We start from the raw sequence: 24095 nt of genomic DNA on the forward strand, positions 1-24095 counted from the left end.
TTATAATATCAGATTCCTAAGCACAGACTAGAAGTGTATCTGATTCAGCCTCTGGTGACTTTTCATATCCATCCTGGCCAGAAAGGGTCACTATGTCAAGAGGACCTGCATTAAGAGTGGTGGTTCCCTAAGAATCACTTTATTTTCATTACTTGCTTGAGAACCTGGAGGAAGCTAGCAGCATGGAGCTAGAAAGAAAGGGAGGTGAATACAAGAAAATTAATAATACATAGAGTGGGATTCCCTCTTTGTTATAAACTTAAAAAGAAAGGACGCTGGTATGTAAGATGTGTCAGTGCTGGGTGGTAGAATGATGGCTGATCTGTTTTCTTTTTTGTGCATCTATATTTAAAAGAAATTTGTGGCTTTTATTATGCAAGTTATGGTACCTATTCATTGTAGAGAAATAGAATCTGCCGATTTTTACAAGAAAGCAATAACAACCTCCTATAATTCTACCACCCAGAAATAATGACACTAATATTTTTATTTTTTTTCCAGATATTGTCCTATGTGTGTTAACACATATATATCCTAAATTTATTTACTTTTGGCGAAACCACAGTGACAATGAAAACCATTTAAAGATGGTACATTCGGAAAAAAAAAATAACTAAATAAGGAATTTATTTCTCTTAGGGTATAAAAGAAAAATATTTGAAGTAATCAGAGAGGACCCACCTTCATTTATCATCCTTTTCCCTATTTTTTCCATAAAGAATACAGATGACTTCTGCATCCAAATTAATAAAGTCAATTAATCAAATCTTTTAAATGGTTCAAATAATTTTTTTTAAAAAGTCAAAGGGCTGCACATACAGAAGGAGCCCAGAGACCAGAGACCACAGCACCAAGATCCTATGAGCGAAGCAAAGGGGCAGCCAACAGCTGCTCTGCCTCACTGACCATGTGTTTACACAGTGCCCTTTGTCCCCCAGCTCCCAGCTCCCTCTCCTCACTGTCGCTCTCTCACCTGCCCCTTCCGCCAGAAAATGATGAAGGACAACAACCTGGTCCGCCACCTGGACGCCTGCGAGACCATGGGCAATGCCACGGCCATCTGCTCGGACAAGACAGGCACGCTCACCACCAACCGCATGACAGTGGTGCAGGCCTACGTGGGCGACGTCCACTACAAGGAGATCCCCGACCCCAGCTCCATCAATGCCAAGACCATGGAGCTGCTGGTCAATGCCATCGCCATCAACAGCGCCTACACCACCAAGATTCTGGTAAGTGGTGCAGCCTCCGCCAGAGGGGACGCCGTCCGGTGGGGCGACACGGCAGCACTGGCAGGTGGAGCAGTGTGAGGCACAGGTTTAAATCCTGCTGGTGTATTTTGGGGTGGTCAAATCAAAAGCAACCTGTTTCTGTTTGACTTAACTCTGATGTTTGCATGACCCGAAGAAAAAAGATTGTTGTTAATTGTGTTTTTTAGATGCTGCATTGCCCTCCCAACAACAACAAAAACTTACTGTTAGCTTTTGCTATGTAACTACTCCAAAACATAGTGGCTCAAAACCAACCTGTGTTTAGCTCACAATTCTGTGAGTCAGGAGTTCAGGCTGGGCTCAGCTGGGGACGCCGTTCCCTTGCGCATCTGCGGTGGCTCACGTGGACAGCTCTGCTGATCTCGGCAGGACTGTAGGCTGATCTGGGATGACCTCAGTTGGGGTGGGTCATCTCTGCTCTATGTGGTCCCACCTCCGCCAGCAGGCTGGTCTGGGCTGTTCACATTGTCATTTTGCCGCATCCTATTGGCCAACACAAGTTCAGAGGCCTGCCCTGATTCAAGGAGTAGGGAAACACAGTCCATCTCTAATGGGAAGAACTGCAAAGTCACATTGCGAAGGGCATGAATTCAGAGAGGGGACTGATTGTGGCCATTTACACAGTCTACCACCAATGACATTGTTTTAATAGTAATGATATTACTAGTTTTGATCAGAAAAACTCATGTTCCTGTCTCAGTGAGCTGCCTAGACTCATTCTGCTGGAATCCCTGTTTGATTTAGAAGCACGGGTTGCCTTTTTTTTTTTTTTTTTTTTTTTTGGTAATTAACCAGCATTTGAATGAAGAGAAATACAGACTTGCCCATCCCGAGGTCCGTTGGCTCCCAGATGTAGGGCATTTCTGCAGTGCGAGCATCTGAGTGAGCAGCTGACCTTTTCTGCTCACCTTGCCAGTGTGCCCCAGTCCTGACCTCTTCCTTCTGCCCCTGAGCCAGCCCAAACCTTCAGGCTCAGACTGGGTTGCGGGAGCCACCAGCAGCTTTATCAAATCTGGGAGAAGAGCATGAGTCAGCAGCGAGCAGCAGAGGGTGGGTAGGGGATGCGGAGGGGTGGTTCCTGCCTCCAGACACTGGCGCTTCAACCCCATCACCCCAGAGCTGCAGGCTGAGGAGGCAGCAGTGACAGAAGGAGAAAGTAGGTCGGGAGAACGTGTGCAGATGGGCTGATAGAGAACGCTGGTGGGGGATGCCAGAAATGACGACGTTTTCGTCTTCTTCCTACCCCCACCCCCACCCCACCCCCCACCTCCTAGCCCCGATTTGGGAACCAAGAGAGATCAGTGATGCTTTACGCTGTTCCCCAGGCCTTCCTAAAAATAACTGAGATGCTGTTAATGATCTCGTCCTGCAGATATGGCAGAGACGGCGGTGGGGCGATTCCCAGAGCAGGCTTGGAGTGATGGGAGCGGGCGTGTGGGCAGAGCCCTGCAAGATGGTCTTGAATTGAGATGTGTATTATGCAATTACAGTGAAAAGGAGTTTTGGGATCTGCCAGGAGGGCTGCGAAACATCTCTGCAGCGATAAGTCTCAATTAGGCAGTGTTTCAGAGGACCAGTGGCAAAGCCAAAATCTCACTTCTAGATGTAGTTGGCTGAGGCTGTGTTCAGGGTGGCTTAAAGGACTGGGATGCATCAGTCCATCTGGGGAGAAAGTGTAGCTGCCAAGACTGGAACAGCTCAGGGACTTTGGAACCGGGATCCTTGGTTTGTAATCAGGCCAAGTCACTTACCAATGTCCTTCAATGCTTTGCACCCTGGCATCCTAGGACCCCTGTGCCTCTCTTTCTGTGTCTTCTCTGAAAGAACCTTGGCCACATGGTTCTCCTTGCTGGGGGTGATCAGTGTGGAAGAGACAGCAGAGACCCCTGGTATGACTGGGTGGTGGTTAAAGTTCACACTCCAGAGCCACATAGCCTGCATTCAAATTCTTCACTAGCTGTGTGACTGTAAACAAGTTACTTAACCTCTCTGTGCCTCAGTTTCCTGGGGGAAATAATAGGGTTTTTATGAGAATGAAATGAGTTAGTAAGTGGAAAGTGCTTAGCACAGTGCCTGGTACATATTGAGCATCCAGTGTGATTAGTGTTGTTGTTATTCAGCAGTAAGATCACCCAGTGAAAGGAGATTCCATTTGTAGTCAGAGGCTAATCAATGGCTGAACAGACCGCAGAGGCATCAGGGGTCCAGAGGGAAAGGGTCTTGCCCAAAGTTACACAACCAGTTGGTGGCAAGCCAACTTACAGATACCCTAAAGGCAGCTAGCTATTGAGTAGGGTGTCCAGATTAGGTTCTTGATCATTAAAACCAATCCTGCAGCATCGTTAGCAATGGGTGGCCTCAGGAAGAAAGGCCTGGGGTGCAGAGGGTCAGATTCACAGCCAGGACTGCCAACCATATTGGGAGAAGGGGCTTCCAGGGATGGCCCATCTAGGCCCAGAGGAATCCCGAGAAGAGTCAGGGGCTGCTCGGCAGAGGGTGGAAGTCCAGCCAGCCTCCAGACCAGGCTCAGAAATCTAGACGGCAGAACATCCTCACCATGCAAGAGGAGGTGGCCGGGAAAGGCACGCACTGTCCACGCACTGCCCATCAGTTGTGGCTGGGAAGCGAGCCTGGCCTGGGAAACAGCTCCTGGGCATGGCTGTTTCTCCCCCCAGCCGTGAGGGCAATTCTTCCGTGTCGTCTCACTGTCTGATGCAGGCTGTGGGCTCTTCGGGAGTGTGAAACAGCTGAGTTATCTCTGCTCCCCTGGCATAGGCTCTTGGGAAGTACTGGGTGGGTGGGTGGGTGAGGTAAGTGAATTGACTAGGGAATAAATGTATAGATATGTAATCAGTGAGATGAGGACCAGGTAGGAAGGGGGATGCATAATGGGTGCAGGATGGATGGATGGATGGTAGATGTATAAGTGGATGAGTAGACGGATGGATGACTATGTGGCTGGTGGATGGATAAATATGAAGTGACAAGAGGCTCAGGACAGCGCTCTCTCTCTGTTCTACTTTCTTATTCTTGTGGCAGCAAGAAGTAGGAGTTGGCCCTGGTCCCAGTCCCATGGCCAGTACCAGTGTTCTCTTGGTACCTCCAGCCTGCTGAGCTCTCCTTTGGAACTACCCTCAGCTCTCTGGTCTGCACTGATCCAGAGACTTCTGAATTAGCTCTATTTCTAAAAGATTTAAAAAAAAAAAAAAAAAAGAAACTAGATGAGTAGTTGCAAGGGTAGGTTATGTGGGTGTAATCTACATGCATTCCCAGATCTTAGGGACCACCTGGTCCAACCCCGTCACTTTATTCTGAGGCCCAGAAAGTAGGTGACATCACATCTCCCGTTCATAGAAAAGGACACTGAAGCTGGGAGGAGTTAAAGAATGTGCCCAGAGTCCCAGAGTGGATGAGAGGCTGAGCCAGGATTCGAATCCAGGTCTTTCCAGTCCAGAGCTTGCACTCCATGCCCAACTCCTCTGGCTGCACCTTTGCCTTGAGGCAGTTCCAGGGCTGCAGTGAAGATCAGATGAACAGATGAATGTGTGGCTCCCAGTACAGTGCTTGACATGCAGCAAGTGTTCAGTCCATATCAATTATTACTCTTATTACCTCTATTATTATTTCTGAGCCTTACCCTGTGTAGTTTGCTTTGCCAGTCCCTGTCTTGCTTGACCCTGCACATGCCTTCCAGGTAATCAAGGCAAATACAACCATTCTTATCCTGCAGCTAAAAAAATGGAGCTGCAGAAATATCAAGTAACCTGCCCAGGGTTGCTTCTGACACCAGGTGGCAGAGTTGAGCCCAGAGAATTCTGGAGGAGTTTTAACAAGCTGGGGAGGGGGCAGGGTCATTCCAGGCAGGACCACAGCCCAGCCAAGACCCAGAGACCTCTCGGGAGATGTGGCCGTCTGTGGCCTAGGCATTTCTTGGGGCCAGAATGATGGCACCTTCCCAGGGTGAGGCTGGGAAGGCTGAGGGGGAGTTAGGTGGCAGCAGATAAGCCTTTAACAGGCTTTCTCCTCACAGTGCTCAGAGCCTCCCAGGCACGGGTGGACAGTCGTGTGAGGGCCAGGGCTGCCAGCAGGGAGGCCAAGAAAAGTGACCCAGGAGGGCCCTCACAGAGGGCCCAGTCCCTTCTGAGGATGGCAGAGCTTTCTTCTTCCCACTCCTATTTCTAACCATTGGGAGCTAAACTTGCTCTCTGAGGGAAGCTACGTGAGTCATCTTTTAGTCAGAAATTGCTTCCCTGCCTCAGAAATCCTGGCACCTTCAGATGTGCTTTGTCACCTCCAACTCTGAACGTCAAGGCTTCTACTAGCTTCTTCTCATCACCTGCTGCTTCTCGGGGCCCAGCTGAGCTTTAAGATGGAAATAGCTCCTTCCTCAGACTTCAGAGGCGCTGCGCTTTCTGGGGAAGACATCCTCCTTTTCCACCCACGTTTATTCTGTGCATTGAAACCACCCAGGCGGACTTTAATTTTATATTATATGAGACCGCCTTTGAAGTAGGTTGACACTACGATTAACATTTGAATTATTAGACTGAAGATGGGCACTCGTGGAGCCAAATTGTTGGAAGTTTATGGGGTATTTCTGAAAACATAAACTGTTGAAAGAAAAACAAATCTCCTTGGCATCCCTGAAGTGGTTCTGGAGGAAGAAGCAGGATTTTCCTGGCAGGTTGGTTTTCCTAAATAAATAACCCAAACTTCACCTAGTTAGAAACAGTCCTAGTCTTCAGCCTACCCCATCACCAAACTGGGGTGCCTCCTTACCCCAGGAAGCCCCAGTAACCCCCAAGACGCAGGAAGGGTGTGCTTGATTGTATTTCTCACACGTCCTAGAACTAGAGCTCCTAGGTGACGGAGGCGGTGGGGAGGTGACTCTAGGAAACAGAGAGAGTCAGCCCTTGACCTCACACCTCCTGGCTCTAAACCCAGGTGCGGCTGAATATTCAAGTGAGCCTCAAACCCCTCCCTGAGTCAAGCCAGCTCTGCAAGAGGCTCTGGCCAAGACAGGGGTTCCAGAAGGCACAGGAGGCCCTGAAAGTAACTTAGCAGGGCATTAAGATGGGGAGATGGGGTGGCCCTTCGTTCGGGCACGTGAAGTCGCAGGGGCCTTTGTGTTGGATTCAACAGCTCATTTGGTTTTGGTTTTTTTACAAACACCATTCCTGGGAGAAGAGTTTAAAGCAAATAACCCTGGATGGGGAATTCCGATTTTTAACGGAACTGTTAATCCCTGATTCCATCTTCTCACCACCCCCACACACACATCCACACACCACACACACCACACACATTGCACACACTGCACACACATGCCACAAACACAGCACATACACACCACACACAACACATGTGCATGTACACACATACCACGCGCACATGCACACATACACACTGCGTGCACACGTAGGCATGGTGCACTGGTGAGCTTGGAAAGGTCCCCAGGGCATCCTCAGGGAGTCTGCTTTCCAACAGTGTGTCTTCCCACAGCGTTTCAGCCTGTCCCAGCTGTCGCCCTGGACCCACACATGGACCTCATGCCTTTACAACCTCTGTGGCAGGTCCGTGGCTCACTGGCATGGCTCTGCCCCCTCCTGCCCTCAGGTGGCCTAGCACCTGAGAGGCTCCTGGGGTGGCAGGCCTTCTGATGACAATTCTGGAGGCCACGATTCTGACAAAATCCCATCCCATCTGGCCTCCCATTGGCAGCGCTCCACGCACAAAAACACCAAAATTATTCATTTATTCATTCAGCAAATATTCATTGGTTACCCCACAGCGGGAAGTGGAGATAAGCCAGACAGCCACAGCTCTCCCCGACGTGGACTCTAAATCAGTCACCCACCAGTTACCTCGTTAACCGATGATCTCGAATGCTGGTGAAGAGAGGCAGGGCTCCTGGGAGGGCGTGTGCCCTGGGCTCAGAGCCCAGAAGGGCTGAGGTCAAATCCTAGCTCGGCCACTTACGAGTGGTGTGGCCTCGCCGCTCCGGGCCCCTCCGTGCACCTGGGACTAATCACAGGCCGCCTCCTAGGGAGCTGCAGGGATACAAGTGAGGACGCCCGTGAAGAGCTCCGTAAAGGGTGAGCAGAGTCCGCATTCAAACTCTGGTCGTTGCGGCATCTGCTGAGGCTGGCTGGTGGTCCATCCAAGCCTCGGGGAGGCTGCTCTGCCGGTGCCTGTTCTGGTCCTTGAGGGGTGAGGGGGCGTGGCCTAGGCCATCAGAGACAGCTAGTGAGCAAAAAGTCTTTTTCTAACATGCTCTTTCAAATATCACCCTATGGCAATTGGTGCAAGTTACCAGGCTGTGGTTGGATTATTTGGGGTGGGAGGCAAGAAGGAGGGTTTTTTTTTTTAATTGTGGTATAATATACATAACTTAAAATTTACCATCTTAACCATCTTAAGTGTATGGTTCAGTGGCATTAAGTACACTGACATTGGACACCATCCGTATCCAGAACTTTCCACCTTCCCAACTGAACCTCTATTCTGTTATACACTAACTCCCCACCACCACTGCCCTCAGCCCCTGGTACCCACCCTTCTACTTTCTTGAATTGGACTACTCTTGGGACCTCATATAAGAAGAATCACACAGTATCCATCCTTTTGTGTCCGGCTTATTTCACTTAGCATAGCAACCTCAAGGTTTATCCATATTGTAGAACGTGTCAGAATTTCCTTCCTTTTTAAGGCTGAATAATATTCCATTGTATGTGTAGACCACATTTTGCTCATCTATTCATCTGTGATGGACACTTGGGTTGCTTCCACATTTTGGTTACTGTGAAAAATGCTACTGTGGCCATGGGTGTACAAATATCTTCTCAGGTCCCTGCTTTGAATTCTTTTGAGTAAAAACCCAGAAGTGGAATTGCTGGATCATATGGTAATTCTATGTTTTAATTTTTTGGGGAAACTCCAGATTGTTCTCCACAGTGGTTGCACCATTTTACATTCCCACTGACGGTGCACAGTGGTGCCAGTTTCTCCACATCTTCGCTATGTTTTCTGTTCTGTTTTCTTATAATAGGCCATCCTCATGGGGGTGAGATGGTACTTGCTAGCCACATTTTTTTAATCTCATTTTTGTATGTGTTATTTATAACTTGGAGCTCTTTGGGTCATCATTCCTTGGTCTTAGCTCTAGTCACTCCCAAGCATCCCAAAACAGGAGCATGAATTGCCCTCTCCAAGTTACGCCCATGGCTGCACCCAGCAGTCCCAAAGGGCTCAATGCCCATGCAGGGATATGTGCTGGATAGAGCTCTGCATTGGGGAATCAGGGGGCTTGGGGGCAGCCCCAGACCTGCCCCTCTGCAGGTCTGTGACCAGGAGCAAGTCACTTTTCCTACAGGCTTGCTTCCTGTCCCTCAAAACCAATGCCTTATTAACTCTCCTACGGAATGAGAGCCCTGGAGATCAAAGGCTCTTTGAAAGCCTACAGTAATAGCGAAACCTGTGGGTTTGTAAAGATTTTTAAAAAGCCAAAAGAAAAAAAGAGGCAGGTCCCTACTTCTTAGTAGTACACGTAGGCAGTTTCAGAGCTCAAGTTCACGGAAACAAATTGAATTACGGAGGAGGCAGCTCTGCCATTTGCAACTGTGGATGGTTTGAAATCCTTTTAGAGGAAAATTAAAATATTCACAGAGGGTAATAAAGTGCCAGGGGTTTTGCAGGCATAACTGCTCAGCTCTCTGGGGCAAATAAGTAATTAGGCATTTTTATTTCAGTCCTCCGGGTTTGTCATTAGTAGAGAGGGAAAAACCGTGGTGGAAGATTCATAAAACTCTAGAAATCACCAGAAAGTTAATTATAAAATTGAAAAAAAAAACATGCTAAGTAAATAAATATATAAATTTTAAAAGCACAACATAACTGTATGCTACAGAGACTAAGGGGAGTGCTTAGAATTTCTTTTCCCAAACTGTAGAAAGGGGAAGCTGTCAGATTCCTCTGCTTCCAGATCGAATCCCACCGAAGAGCTTGGTGTGGAGCAGGGAGGGCGTTCTGAGCCTTGGCCCACGGCCCCCGGGTCCCCGCTGAGGGATCTGCCCCACTGCCTGCTCTACCATCCTTCACTGTCATCCACCTAAAGGGGCAGGCTGATTTTTCTCTCAGCTAGAGATCATCTGCTCCCGCCTCTCCATCTTATAGATGGGGAAACTGAGGATGAGAGCTTAGGGTCTAAGGCTGTGAATGCCTGAGTCAATGCCCATGACCCCCCAGGGCTTGGGTCGGCTCCCTGAGCCCAAGCCCTAACTGTGGAAGGGGAAGTCGGCCAGTGACATGCCTGATTGCCATCCCGTCCCCTCCACAACCAGTCCAGCATCTTCTAGAGTTCTTCTTCTTGCCTGGGCTGCTCTTTTGAACAATACGAGGGAGGCTGAGGGTGTGGATCCTGAGAGTTCCTGTACAAGTCCGGTCTGAGACCCAGGAAGAGCCACTCATGGGGATGAGGTGGGGCTGGACACTGAATGCTCAGAGTTATTTATTCCTCTTCAGCGTCTCTCTAGGGTGTGAGTTTATCCGTGGTGACTTTCACCACTCCCAAAGGCACCTCCACCTGAGTGGCTGCACATTAATTTTATACAAGTGGTGTGGGGGGGGGCATATGCATGTGTGGGAGGCATGCCTATAGGAGGTGAGTTCACCTGCCAGCATGAACTTCCCACTGCCACCTGCTAATCCCACTGTGAGTGCCCTGTGGAGACGTCTTGTTCTTACCTTTTAACCTGAGCCTCCCTCTGCCCCAGACTGGTCTGCACTGAGCCATCCAGAAAACAATGAGTAAATGCCTACTGTGTGCTGGGCTCTGTGCTGCCCTGGGAACCCAGGGAGGGAAAGAATACAACGACTCTTTTACTCTGGGGGAGACAGACCCACCAAGCAATTTTCAAAGACAAGGAAATATCTGTGCTGATCCTTAAAGGGCGAGGAGGAGTTTGCCTGGCAGGGATGGAGGAAGGACCAGCAGGGGCGAAGGCAGAGGCATGGAACAGCCTGTGTTCAGGCAGCCGCACGAGGGCGTGAGAAGCACAGGGGATGTATGTGGTGGTGGTTTCCCTGAGGCTCAGGGCCGGGGCTGTGGTGTCCACGCAGCCCAGTTAAAATGGAACAAACCAGCTCCGTGAATGGGGATAGCTCTCAAAAATTGAATGTTACACGAGTGAAGCAAGTTACAGAAACATGTACACAGCCTTCTTGCATGACATTTTCAACACACAAAACAGCACTGCACATACGTACAGGAGGTCAATCTACAAGAAATCACCAATGGTTGACCACAGTGATGTGCAAAAATAACCATTGCATTTGGTTCAACCTAAACTGAAATCACAAGGGACATTGCATCCAAAGCGTAGAATAATACCCAACCGTGAAAAGGAACACACTATCGATGAATGCAACAGCTTGCCTGCCTCTCCAGGTGATTATGCTGAGTGAGGAGAAGCCAATCTCCAGAAGTTACAGACTGCATGGTTCCATTTATATAACACACTCGAAATGACAGAATTATGGAGCTGGAGAACAGATCCCTGGTTGCCGGGGGCAGGGAGGGGGAAGGGAGGGAGGTGACCGCAGTCATACAAGGGCAGCGCAGGACGTGTTGTCATGAACTGTTGTGCATCCTGATGGTAGTGGTCACGGGAATCCACGTGGGATGCCATTGCTCAGAGCCCCCCACACACACACACAGGGGAGCATGTAAAACTGGTCAAACCTGAATACGGCCAGTTGGCTTGTGTCACTGTCAACATCTTGGTTGTGATATTGTGCTCCAGCCATACAGAAGAGAGCACTGGGGGAAACCAGACGAAGGATGTGTGTCCTCTCCCCGTGTTATTTCTTACTGCCTGTTACTCTAGAACTATCTCAGAATTAGAAGTTAAAACACACACAGGATAAGGATTAATGCCATATTTAAGATGGAGTTTCTTTCTGTGACAGGGATGGATTAGGCAGACGAGGAGGGGTACAGAGGGGGATTTGACTCTGTTAGGTTTTACTTCTTAAAAAAAGAAAAATCTGCAGCAAACATGGTATAATGCTGAGGGTCTACAGAGCTGGACAGTCTGTGCACTTTTTTTTTTTTAAATTCTATCACGGGTTCATGTTTGAAATAGTTTGTAATTTTCAGAAAGCCAGCCTTGCTTCATTGCCCTCATCCAGAGCCGGGACTGGGTCTGGGATGCCGAGGCCGGAGGCTGCAGGGGGTGGGGTGGCGGGGCTGGCCCACCCACCCCCGCAGACCCGCAGGCACCCGGCAGGGCAGCCCGGTGAGCCGCCCACCTCTCTCCGCAGCCCCCGGAGAAGGAGGGCGCGCTGCCCCGGCAGGTGGGCAACAAGACGGAGTGTGGCCTCCTGGGCTTCGTGCTGGACCTGAAGCAGGACTACGAGCCTGTGCGCAGCCAGATGCCGGAGGAGAAGCTGTACAAGGTGTATACCTTCAACTCGGTGCGCAAGTCCATGAGCACCGTCATCAAGATGCCGGACGAGAGCTTCCGCATGTACAGCAAGGGCGCTTCTGAGATCATGCTCAAGAAGTAAGGGGCCAGGGAGCCGGGGGCCCGCGGGGGGCGTGCAGGAAGGGCGTCCCCCAGCAAGACCACCTGTGTGTTTCCTCGCCCTGTGCTGCAACTTCTCTTTCCTCTTAAATTTTCCTGCCAGCAGGGAGTCCTCCCTCTTCCCCTCCCTAGATCACTGGATCTCAGGAAGTTCTACCCATTATCCATCCCTGTTAGATCTCCCTGGTTCCCCTTCCCTTAGCATGGACTTGGTTGTCTCTATTTTCGTTGTTAGCCAGAAGCAAGGTACGCCCCCTCTCTGGGCCCCAGTTTCCCCATTGGTACCTTGAGGGGACTCAACCCTGGTCACACTCTGGAATCACCCCAGGCAGCTTTTTAAAAAAACCCGTTGTTTCCTGGGCTCACCCCCAGACAAACTGAATTAGAACCTCTGGTGTGAGGCTTGCGGGTGGGAGTTTGTTCAGTGCTCTCCCAAGCCGTCCTGATATGCCGGCTGAGTCAGGAACCGCTAGCCTGGGTTTTACGCCCTTTGAAAACCATTTTAGCTGCGGAACTGTTTTTTCCAGATGAAATCTATTAAATATGAAACAGATCAAAGGAGATCTGGTCTTACGGAATTGGAGGGGGCATACTGCAACAAGGCCGCCTGATTTCTTTTTGGCTCAGCCTGATTTCATCACTGCCTGGGGCCCAGAGGGCAGGACCATCCCTGAAGCATTATGGTAGATGGACTGGACGGGCCCTAGGTGACCGACCACAGCCAGCAGGGCATCACTGGGAGGTGGGGGTGAGCTCTGAGCCCGTCAGAGGGCGGGCCCTTGAGCGCTTGGCTGGACCTTACCCAACCCCCTCACCCCTCCCGCAGGTGCTGCAAAATCCTCAACGGAGCTGGTGAGCCCCGGGTCTTCCGGCCCCGCGACCGGGACGAGATGGTAAAGAAGGTGATTGAGCCCATGGCCTGCGACGGGCTTCGCACCATCTGCGTGGCCTACCGCGACTTCCCCAGCAGCCCCGAGCCCGACTGGGACAACGAGAATGACATCCTCAATGACCTCACCTGCATCTGCGTGGTGGGCATTGAGGACCCCGTGCGGCCCGAGGTAGGTGCCCAGCCATGGAGCTCAGGGGAGGGGGCGAGGTGGGCCATGCAGCCCACTGGGTGACCTGGCGAAGGTCACCCCACCCCTCTGAGCCTCAGTTTCCCTGCAAGACCCCAAGGTCTTCTCTGTACCTTCTTCTAAACATTCAGACTCTAAAGACCAGCGTAGCCACACTTGTCTGCTCCAGACATGTCCCAGAACCCACGGCCTGCCAGGCAGCGTTGCTCTGCCTACCCAACCACCCAGAGACCTTCCCTCTGGGCCCCCAGGGACAAGCGTGGGGGCTTCCCTGCCCTAGAAGCCTCTTGCCCCACAGGAGCCAGGATCTCCTGTAACAAATCCATAGGCCCAGATTCCAGGGTGCCTGCAGTGGAGACACCCAGTAACAGAGGTCACTGCATTCAAGAAGGCCCCAAGCCTGGGTGTGTGTCCCCATCAGCATTTGGAGCTCTCCCCAACCAGATCTAGTTTACCTATTAATTTACCCTAGTGAATCAGCCAGCAGTCTTCCTTTATCAGGTTTCCAGGGGAACAGAGCTAGAAAGTTAACCAAAGGTCAAATTCTCAAGCAGAAGGGAAGGGGGGTGGCAGCACCCCCTCCCCATAAGAATCAAGTGAAGCGATGTAATGAGCACACCTAGGGAATTTCATTCTCCTTCAGCTGAATCTGCATCTGGGGGAAGGCTGAGAATTCAGTGCTGGGGATCTGCAGGACTGAGGGAGGATAGGACGGGCGTGGTGTCGGGCTGCCCAGGCTGGAAGGAGGTGGTAGGAAGAGGAGAGAGCTGTCCTGAATCTCCAAAACGCTGCAGTGGGGGCTCACTGTAGGGGCAGAGAGGGAGAGCCGGGGAGTGGAGGCAAGGCACAGGAGGGACCAGCCTCCACGTCCTTGAAGACTGCTGGGTCCAGGTCAGCCTTGGCTGTGGAAATCTGGTGATGCTGCCCCTTGGGGCCACCTTCCTCCACCAAGGGCAACTCTCATGTTCCCCACTTACGCTGACACCATTCTCTGGGGGCCTCGGGCCATTCTCTGCTCCTCTTGGAGTCTCCATGTCCCCGTCTTTCAAGTGAAAGTGTGTAGGTTAAGATGCTCCCCAAATCCTGACCCTGATGTTAGAAGATTCTGCCTTCCAAAGACCAAGTGGAATTTGAAGATCACAGACGTGGACTTTCACATTTAGGCAGTAGGGAGAGGGGTCAAGAGTGTGGGCTTGGGCATCGGATAGACCTGGGATCCTGAGTCCCAGCATTACCGGCTGTGTGACCTTGGTCCAGTTACATAACCTCTCTGAGCCTCCATTTCCTCATCTGAAGACTGAGGGTAATAATAGTATTTTACACACGCAAGCTTGCACGCCTCTTCACTCCCACCCAGAGCCTAAAACAGCAAAGGCAATTAACACGCCCGGTGCTTGGCACCAGAGCCCATACACGTGTTCCTGCAGACAGCACCTCTCCCAGGATACACAAGCTGTTTATCAGCCTCCCTGTGCAACACCCGCTCGTTACCAGCTGCTAACGGGTTGGGGCTTTGCTGTGATGTGTTATCTCCTTACAGGCGACGGAGATACTCAGTGTGCGAGGCTGGCCTGCGGCTCCCCTGTCCTTCGCATCCCCAGAGCCCTCTCAAGCCCCTACGCTCAAGCTCCTGCCTCATCACCCGGAGGTGGGGTGGGAGGGGGTGTCGGAAATACACATTTTTGGGCCATGACCCCCAATAATAAGAAATGTATTTTATGTCATGACTCAGCAAACACACACACTTAACCAAGATAACTCTCACAAAGTAATGTGATGTGCTTATTTTCTGTTCTCTTCTGTTTCTTCCTTTCTGTTTTTTTAAACGCTGGTCACCACCCATGAAACTGATTTCACAATCCACTAGAGGGGCATGACTTGAACTGCTGATCTAGTCCAAACACCCTCCCACACTCCCTATTTGCAGAAGAAAACACAGAGGCCCAAACAGGGGCAGTGAGGTTCCCAAAGTCTCGCTGTAAGTGGCTGAGCAAATCCAGGTTAGAAAAGATTTTCTGCCTTCCTATCTGGGACCTCCTCCTGGGTACCACAAGAATGAGAGGGCAAGTTGCTGTAAGTCAAGGAGGGTGAGGAGAGGAGAGAGGGCCTGAGAGGGCTGAGCTAGGTCTCTGATGACACTAAGATCATCTGAGGAGCTGGCTTCGGGCACAGTCTCTGGGAGTGGGGTGCTGTCACCCAGCAGGGCTGGAAGCACGTTCATCCGACATCGGAGAAAGGGGACCTGGAGCCCAGCCCCAGCTCTGCCGCTAACAAGCCACTTCTCGTCTCTGTGCCTCAGTCCTCCTCATCTGTAAAATGGGCGACTGGCCCCAGTGCCTCCCAGGTCCTGTACAGGTCTGATGTTCTGAGCCAGCTGACTGGGAGGCTTACCCTCATGCCTTTCTTTGCTTCCATCGGTCAGCAGTCCTTGTTGGTGACCTCCTCTCTCCCCTTGGCTCAGCCCTGGGACGTAGATTTGGGGGGTGTAACTGTGTTGGAGGGCAGGGGCTCACTGGAGTGACACCGTAGTCAAGAGACGTGGGCTCTGATCCCGCCTGTGCCGCTCCCTTACAGAAGACCTCAGGTGCAGCGCCACCACGGGCCTCAGTTTCCCCATCTGAACAATGGGAAAGTTGGACGTTCACAAGTAAGGGGCACAGCATGGGTGACCGGTGACACCACCTGAAAGTATTAAAGCTCTGGCCTGTGGATTCGGCATCTCCCAGTGGGACGGGGGTGGATGCAGGGCCGGAGGAGACTGGCAGGTATGGGTTGTAGTTTGTTTGTTTTAGCCCAGGTGATGTATGCACGTGGAGCCAAATTCAGACAGTACAGTAGCACAGACAGGGTGAGGTACACCGCCCCGGGACACCCCTAGGCCTTGGTTCCCACCTCAGAGCTTCTCAGGTGAACTTTGGGGAGCGTCTCTGCTACAGTAAGTGTGTCTGTGCCAAGTTCCCAGGACACCTGTGAGGCCGGCTGGCGTGAAACCCCAGCCTGGACCACCTCAGGTCCTACAAGCCTGGTCCGATGTGTTTGCAGCTGCCACGGGAAAGCAAACCCTGCCTCCCTCAGTTTCCCCATCTCTCAGCAGGGGAGAAGCTCACGTTGCCTTCCTCCCTTGAGAAGACAAAGGACAGAACAGATAAAACTAGGTTTGCCAACCCCTCCCTGGCCCCCTAAAACACTTCTGTGGTACGTTTTCCGGGGCTGATGGAAGCCAATGAGGACAGAGCTGGCAGGAGAGTCGCGGCCTGGGATTTGCCAGGTTACCCGGGGCTGTTTGGAGCCCTTGGAGTCACCGACAACTGTTGTCACCAGAAACAACAGATGTTGAAAAGCCTTTATTTAATGAAAACAGGAAGCTCCCATTTCCTGGCTGGTTTTCCTCAGCGAGAAATATCTAGGATAATTTTAGCGAAAGAAGGGTGGGTTTTTTTTCACAGCTATTTTATCCATGTGGAAAGCACATTTCAGCCAGATCAGTGCTTCTGGGGCTTGAGGCTTCATCCTCTCCACATCCTCACTGCCCAGAAGAGTTAGAGGTTTTGTAGCTGTTCCACAGATAAATGAGTGAAGCGATCAAAGGGAGGCTGAGTAGCTGCAGGAGGTGTCCCGCTGGGCTGGAGGGACCAGGCATGGATGGCTTCCTGAGCCGAGAGTGCTTCCCATGCGAGATGGGAAAGATTGGTGACACACAGAGATTCAGGGGAGAGGGCATCCCGGGCAGAGGGGACAGCACAGGCAAGGCCAGGAGGTGGGAAAGGATGCCATGTGTTTGGGATTAGTGAAAACCTTAGTTGGGTTTATGAGAGAAAAGGCTGGAAAGGAGCGTGGAGCTAAATTGTAAAAGGTTTGTGTGTCCCCGTCCAAATCCATCCACCCAGGTCAGGCTTTGACGGACTTAAGTGCGCAGATGTTTCACGATGACCCAGCTGACTGAGCACCTACCTGGGCCAGACCCCTGCCAGGGCTCCTAGCGGCCGGCAGCCCCGCCCTCCAGACCCACAGCCTAGAGAAGCATCTGGTGGGTGGACTCGTAGATGCATGGCTCACGGGAGCATAAAGCTGGACAGGACTGAAGCTCGAGGACGTCCAGTTAGAGGGCACTGCCCAGAAAGGAAGTGGAGAGTCTCCCAGTGGCCGGTGGAGACTCCTCAGGCGTTTCCGGGTCTGCCTCAAATGCCCCCACATTCAAGGCAGGTCACAGGACCCTAAAGACACCTGGCCCAGGAGTTGTGGCGGGGGGGCACCCACCTATCCCACCACCCATACACCTGCTCGTCCCCGTGCTTCAGATGCCTGCGGCACCCCACCCCCACGCGTCTGCATCTGCACCCTCCCCTGCATCCCTGCACCCGCCCTGGAGCAGAAAGAGCAAACAAGGGAGTCTCCCTCATACCTTCAACACCAGCATGTGCTGGCCCTGAGCTTGGTGTCCTTTGCCCTTGTCACACAGTTCTCCACCCTCCATGAGAGGCAGAAGCTATCGTCCCATTTTATAGATGAGAAAACCAAGGCTTAGATGAGAGCCTGGGGCACAGCCCAGCCCAGCCTTTTGGTCCCTGAGCCCTCTCTCCCCGAGGCAGAGATGCTTCCACTGCACAGAGAAAAGTGTAGGGCCATAAAAATTAGCCGCCTCCTTTTTTCCCAAGCCAGCTTGTTCCAGGGAAGCCCAGAGGATGGGGATTCCAAGCAGGCAGATTTCAGCTCCCTGAGACAGTTTTGAAAGCAGAAGTCTTTCTAAAACATGATACCCATCCCCTCATTCCCAGCTCAGAACTTGCCAGGGCTCCCAGGCTTGAAGGAGCAAGGCTCTGGTCCCCATGCCTTTGAACCTCAAGCCCCTCTCCAGCCCCATGGCCACTGGCCCCCACCTCACATCCTCCCGGGGCCTCAGCTCTCCAGATCACCTGCAGCACTGTCTGCAGCGCCCTCCCCTTCTCTGCCCATGCACCTCCTGGGACAGTTCTTTGTAGCCAGGACCACAATGAAGTGGTCATGTTGGCAGCCCCAGCATGGGCACAGTGCCAGGCATCAAAGCCTCAGTTAGTGTTGGCTAAACAGAAACAGCTCAAACACCCCCTCCTCCAGGAAGCTCTCACAGATTTCCCCTCCCCATGCACTTCCTTCTAAAGTAACAATGCTCTCCTCTGTGCTCTCAGAGCCCTTTGTACAGATCTTTAACAAAGACCCTGTGCAAGAGAATAGATCTGACTCAGAGTAACTATTCTCTTATCTAAAAAAAGAACAGTTATGTACAAGGATACAATAGGCTTGTTCTACCGTAGAACAGTCAGTCTGAGAGGCGATGAGCACCCTGTCATCAGAGGCATGCAAGCAGAGGCTCTCTGACCATCTGTCAGGGATGCCTGGGAGGAGATCTAGGCAATGAGCAGAAGATCAGGGTCATGACCTACAGTCCCAACTCCAAGACCTCAAGCATCTTTGAAACAAGCATAACCTAAATTACTCCTTTCAGGGCAGGAGCCAGATGAGGTGTGTGCTCCAGAAAGAATAGCGACTCTTTCCTATCCTCTGGGGTGGGAGACAGCAGGGGCCACAGCCGGGTTACGGCCATTGTGAGGACATCGACTGATTATGTAAACGGGATCTTGGACGGTCCACATTCCCGCTCCCTCCGGCTCTGCAGAAAGAGGTCACATTTGGTTGTGTGAGCAGCCGCTGTGGCACGAGGCAGAGGCCTTGCTCTCACATGGCCCCAAGCCCTGAGTGGGCACCGGGAAGCTCCTCCCCAGACCCTGGAAATACACCCAGAGGAGGCCCGTGGTCAGCTGGCCCCACTCCAGCCCTTCAACGACAGGGAGACCACTACCTGCCACCACAGAGCTGGCCTCCTGGAGTCCTCTGGGAGCCAGAGAGGCCTCCCTACCCTGACCTGGACCCTGCCTCTCCCCGGCACTTGTTTCTCGCTCCACCGCAGGATGGCCGTGCTCGGGAGGAAGGACTTTCTCTACAAGCGGCGGGGGGGGGGAGGCCCTGAAAGGCAGCGGCACACAGGCTGGACTTTGGGCAGGTGGCTGGTGGCCAGGGGAGGGGCAAGATGGACGAGGGGCAGGTCCAGAGGCGGGGAGACTGGGCGGCGACCCCTGCTTGAGCTGGTGGTGCTTGGGGCTCAAGGAGCTGCAGCTGGTGTGGGCAGGGGGTGGACAGAGGTGAGATATTTTCAAGGTCAGTCCTTGTTCTTAAAGCTCCTGAGTGCAGAAAGGGGACTAGCGGGCAGAAGCTGTCCACAGTCAGGCTTTGGACGAACGTTCTCTTTGTATTCATTTGCCAGGGCAGCTGTAACAGAGTGCCACAAACAGCAGGATTGTATTGTCCTGCGGTTCTGAAAGCTGGAGGGCTAACATCGGGATGTCTGCAGGGCTGGTTCCTTCTGAGGGCTGTGAGGGCAGCTCTGTCCCAGGTCTCTCCCCCAGCTTCCGGTGGTGTGCTGGCCATCTTTGGTGGTCCTTGGCCTGTAGACACATCACCACGATCTCTGCCTTCATCTTCCTGCGATGTTCTCCCTGTGTGCGTGTGTCTGTCCAAATTTCCCCTCTTTATGAGGTCACCAGTCACAATGGATGCAGGCCCACCCTAATGGCCTCATCTTATCTTGATTACCTCTACAGAGACCCTGTCTCCAAGATAGGGCACATTCCGAGGTACAGAGAGTGAAGATTTCAATGTATCTTTCTGGGGGAACACAATTCAACCCATAGCATCTTCTAACTCTCTCAGCTATGGCTTGTCAGAGTAAGGGTGGAGGTGAGCTCCCAGACACCAGCATGTGCAAGAGGAGGGGGGTTGGACTTCTGTCCCCTTAAGTCTGAGATTCTAAAGTACTTTGGTCTTTTAGTACTGGATTTTCTGCCCTTGACATGTCCTTTTCCACTGAAGGATGTTTTGCAGCAAATATCGCCTTAATGTTTTGTTATTTGTCACTGCCCATGGGTAAGAATCACCTGTTCAGTTGATTTCTGCTGTGTGTAAAAGGCCACAACAGCTCCAGGTTGGCTTTTGCATCCTAACTGCTGGGCAAATCCCCAGCTCCACATAGGTAGAGGCGAGGCTGGGGGGGGAGGGGGGGCAGGGCGGGAGTGGCTGGCTGGCTTCTGACTGGCTCAGTCTGCTCTGGCCTAATTGGCCCAGACCTCTGTCCATCATTACAGAGAGGGCAGTAGGCAGTAAGAACTGTCACAGGGAAACATCATGTTTTACACGAAGCCTAATCATTTGCATTTATTCTAAGCAAGTGTCACATTATGTAAATAAAATGCCCTCAAATTCAATGTCCTTCCCCACCTAAAAAAAAAAAAAACCTGAAAATACATGAACATATTTATCATTATTGCAGGAAATGTGCATGTGGAGAAAGCAGGGACAAGATCCTGTGCAGTAGTGGAGTGTTCTGTACTCCTGTCTGGGACCATATCTGAGAGAGTATTTATTGGGGTTTTTCTCAAAGTCCTTACCTAGGTCAGGATAGCCAATGGTTTTGTCTTAGGATGGACTGCCATGACTGATGGTAGTGGCTGCCTGGGACTGTGAGACCACATCAGGGTTTAATCAGAGGTTGCTGTAATTGATTAACAATGCCTGCTATGAGCACAGGAAGGGAGGAGATGGTTTGTGTGCCATGAGTATCTCCTGGTCAGCAAGGCCCCTTACAGTGGCACTGCCTGTGAGCAGGGCTCACTCGGGAATCCGTGAGGGCAGGGAGGGCCTGCCCAAGGTGATGCCTACTCCATGGCTCCTGCCTTCCTGCCCAGGTCCCGGAAGCCATCCGCAAGTGCCAGCGAGCAGGCATCACGGTCCGCATGGTCACGGGTGACAATATCAACACAGCCCGGGCCATTGCCATCAAGTGTGGCATCATCCATCCTGGGGAGGACTTCCTCTGCCTCGAGGGCAAAGAGTTCAACCGGAGAATCCGCAATGAGAAAGGGGAGGTACGTGGCCCAGTGCAAAGGGTCCGCATTGGGCTGGGCTTAGAAGGGGGCTGGGAGGCACGGGCATGCATGATGGTGCAGACGCCAGCCCGTGTGCCACTAAGAGCCCAGTGACTCTAGGCAAGTCCTCTCCCTTCTCTGGGCCTCAGTTTCTCTCCCCGACCCCACCGACCCGCCCCTCCCCCATCCCTCTCCAGATTGAGCAGGAGCGAATCGACAAGATCTGGCCAAAGCTGCGGGTGCTGGCTCGCTCCTCCCCCACGGACAAGCATACTCTGGTCAAAGGTAAGACCTGAACGGGCACGCTCAGCTCTGAGGCCCGGGCACCAGACCTCCCGGGCCTTCCTGTCCTGGTGCCTTCAGCTTCTTTCCAGGACAGAAGGGGCTCCTGCCTGGGGCTCCCCACACCAAGGGATGCCCTTGTCTCATCTTCTTTGCAGACCCGGGAGGCCTTGTAAAAGTGAGATGAGGGAGGAGGTGGTGAACCTTCTCCCAGGGCCCCACCTCCCATAGGAAGCAATGGGATTGCCTATCCAGGGGCCAGAACTCCTGGCCTGGGGGCTGAACGGCGCCCGCAGACATGTTTATTTGGGTGGTATGTCTTTTTTCAACGTTCAGTTTGAATGACTGCATACAGATCCTGCCTACTCCCATTTGATGCCATCTTCACCACTATTGTCTGACACTCAGCCACCTTCTTTTACTTATGTTCTCAGTCTGGCCCCAGGACTTGTGAATTTGAGACCCTTTGTCTGCCTGATTTCTGTGGCTGCCAACAATAGGTGTAGCCAAGACCCCAGGGACAGGCTATCCTGGGAACAGCAGCCTGAGAAATGAGGCCAAAAGCCAGCATCCTTCTTCCCTGACTCCCTTCAGAGGGAGGGCACACCCCTTGCTGAGCCCACCTAGCTGACCCGATGCTGGGCACTTTTTAGAGTCATACAGGCCTGGGTTCAAGTCCTGGCTCTGCCACCGACCTGCCTTGTGACCTTGGGCAGGTCCCCAGCCCCAGGAGTCAACTTTCCTGTCCTCATATGCCAAGTGGACAGAGACTGGGTATTGTGAGGCATTGGAGCAGCTACCTGGAGCAGCTGGAAGCCTGCCAGAGCACAAGCCCTGGAGCTGGGCCTTGGAGGGGCTGGAATTTTGACAGCTGAGAGCTGTAGGAGGGAGAGGGGTGTTGGGGGTACAGCGCCCCAAATCAGGGAACTCATTCCCTCATCCCAGAGGCTGCTGCTGTGTGCCAAGGTTAGGACACGTATGTGGGAGCTAGAGATGTGATTAGGGTGGGCAAGGGTCCTCAGGGTGTCACCAAGGCTTCCCAGGGAAAGTGGCCTCCAAGCTGGGACTCTAGGTGGGTGACAGGACAGCTTGCCCAGGGAACAGCTTCTGCACAGACAGGGGCAAGCAGCCAGCCCCGTGGGACCAGGAGCGGTTCCCATGGCAGAAGCACAGACTAAGGGGCGAGAGAAGAGTCCAGAGATTGGGCAGGGCCTGACCACGGAGGACTACGTGGGCAGGGCTAAGAATGTGGCGTCATCCTGGGGCCGCGTGGGGGGGCAGCAAAAGCACGACTCTCAGCTGGTCCTGGGGGTGGGTTCAGACTCAAGAGGAGAGAAAGCTGTGGGAGGTGCTGTGAAGATTGGAGGGGGAGCCCGGGGTTAGCGAGATGGGTGTGGAGATGCTAGTGTGGCAGGGATCGAGGCCAAGAGGAGTGAAAGGGTCCCAGTAGAATTTCGGAGCCGGCATCCGCGGGCCGAATGATGCACCCAATATGAGGAACAGGACAGGGGTGTGTCAGGGTTGGCAATCAAATCTCTGTCCTGCCATGGACACCTCTGCTTGGGGCCCCACAAACTCCAGACGCACCCAGTGACAACTTCTTTCACCCACCCTCTTCCACTGCCCCAGCTCAGTGACGGGGGCCACGTGTCATCTGTTCATTCTATTTTTTGCTAAAGATTTTATTAAGGATGAAAGTCTGGGTGCGACTGGCCCTCCCCAGGAGAAGGTGCTGGGGGAGCCGATGGTAGGTCCCCGGCCAAACCCTGGCACTCCTGGAGTACAGGCAGAGGGGAGGGGAGTCTGGCCAGGGTGGCTGCTGGTGTGACCACAGGCTACAGAGACAGAGAGGATGCTGGAGAGGTGACAGGCCCAGAGCATGGAGGGCTGAAGCTAGCTAGCTCTGGGCCCCCACATCCCCTGCAGGTGCTGGGAGCTGTGGGCAAGCCTGGGGCTGGGCAGGGGTCAGAGAGGTGGCTGTGCTCAGCCTGGGGCCCTCCAGAGGAGCGGGGCTGACTGGGGCTGCCCCTGCACCACTGAGAGTCCCAGGGCCCTGAGCACGTGCCTGCCCCGCCCACAGGCATCATCGACAGCACACACACGGAGCAGCGGCAGGTGGTGGCCGTGACGGGAGACGGCACCAACGATGGGCCTGCGCTCAAGAAGGCTGACGTGGGCTTCGCCATGGTAGGAGCTCTCTGGGGGCCTGGGGCAGCATCTGGCAGGAGCTCGCAGGCAGGGGGTTTCAGGGACATGGGCCACAGCTTCAAGCCAGTGGCACAGCCCCCCAGTGCACACCCAGCCCTCCCTCTGTCCACCTGATGTGCCCAGGGCTCTTGAGGCTCAGCCTGGCCCCTGCGTTTTCCTGGAAGGGTAGAGGGGGCTTCCTGCAGTGATGGGTCTGAGGGAGGGAGAGGGACGGAGTGGAGGGGCCAGAGAGAGGCTTCCTGAAGGCGGAGGGTTGGCCTGAGGGCTGATTCTGTGAGGAGCAGGGGTGTAGTGTGCGTGTGTGTGCACATGCGCGTGTCCCGTAAGGTCTGGCGGTGCTGGTGGTGGGTGTGTGCGTATGCGGGGGGTTGTGTAGGGGTGAGGACAGTGTCGCTAGAGCTGCTCGCCTTTCCGGTCGCCCCACCCAGGCTCCTGTCCCCATCCCCACAGGGCATCGCAGGCACAGACGTGGCCAAGGAGGCCTCCGACATCATCTTGACGGACGACAACTTCAGCAGCATCGTCAAGGCGGTGATGTGGGGCCGCAACGTCTATGACAGCATCTCCAAGTTCCTGCAGTTCCAGCTGACGGTCAACGTGGTGGCTGTGATCGTGGCCTTCACGGGCGCCTGCATCACGCAGGTGGGTCCTCCTGGGTGGGGTGGGGCAGAGCAGGCTGAAGCCTGGGGTGGGCGGACACCCATGTAGGGCATTCCA

At 53.0% G+C, this 24095-nt stretch overlaps 1 protein-coding gene across 5 annotated transcripts in view; it reads left to right on the plus strand.

The window, feature by feature from the left end:
* Positions 1–24095, plus strand: part of ATP2B2 (ATPase plasma membrane Ca2+ transporting 2) — a 330499-nt gene that overhangs the window by 287811 nt on the left and 18593 nt on the right. For all 5 annotated transcript variants that reach the window (XM_074344350.1, XM_074344347.1, XM_074344349.1 and 2 more), the window contains 7 exons: positions 990–1232; positions 11592–11833; positions 12681–12915; positions 20709–20888; positions 21086–21173; positions 23251–23357; positions 23829–24020. In XM_074344350.1, coding sequence (XP_074200451.1) covers positions 990–1232; positions 11592–11833; positions 12681–12915; positions 20709–20888; positions 21086–21173; positions 23251–23357; positions 23829–24020 — 1287 coding nt within the window. The remainder of the gene's footprint in view (positions 1–989; positions 1233–11591; positions 11834–12680; positions 12916–20708; positions 20889–21085; positions 21174–23250; positions 23358–23828; positions 24021–24095) is intronic.

The sequence above is a fragment of the Camelus bactrianus genome, chromosome 17 (genome assembly GCF_048773025.1).
Source record: "Camelus bactrianus isolate YW-2024 breed Bactrian camel chromosome 17, ASM4877302v1, whole genome shotgun sequence".
Lineage (NCBI taxonomy): Eukaryota > Metazoa > Chordata > Mammalia > Artiodactyla > Camelidae > Camelus > Camelus bactrianus.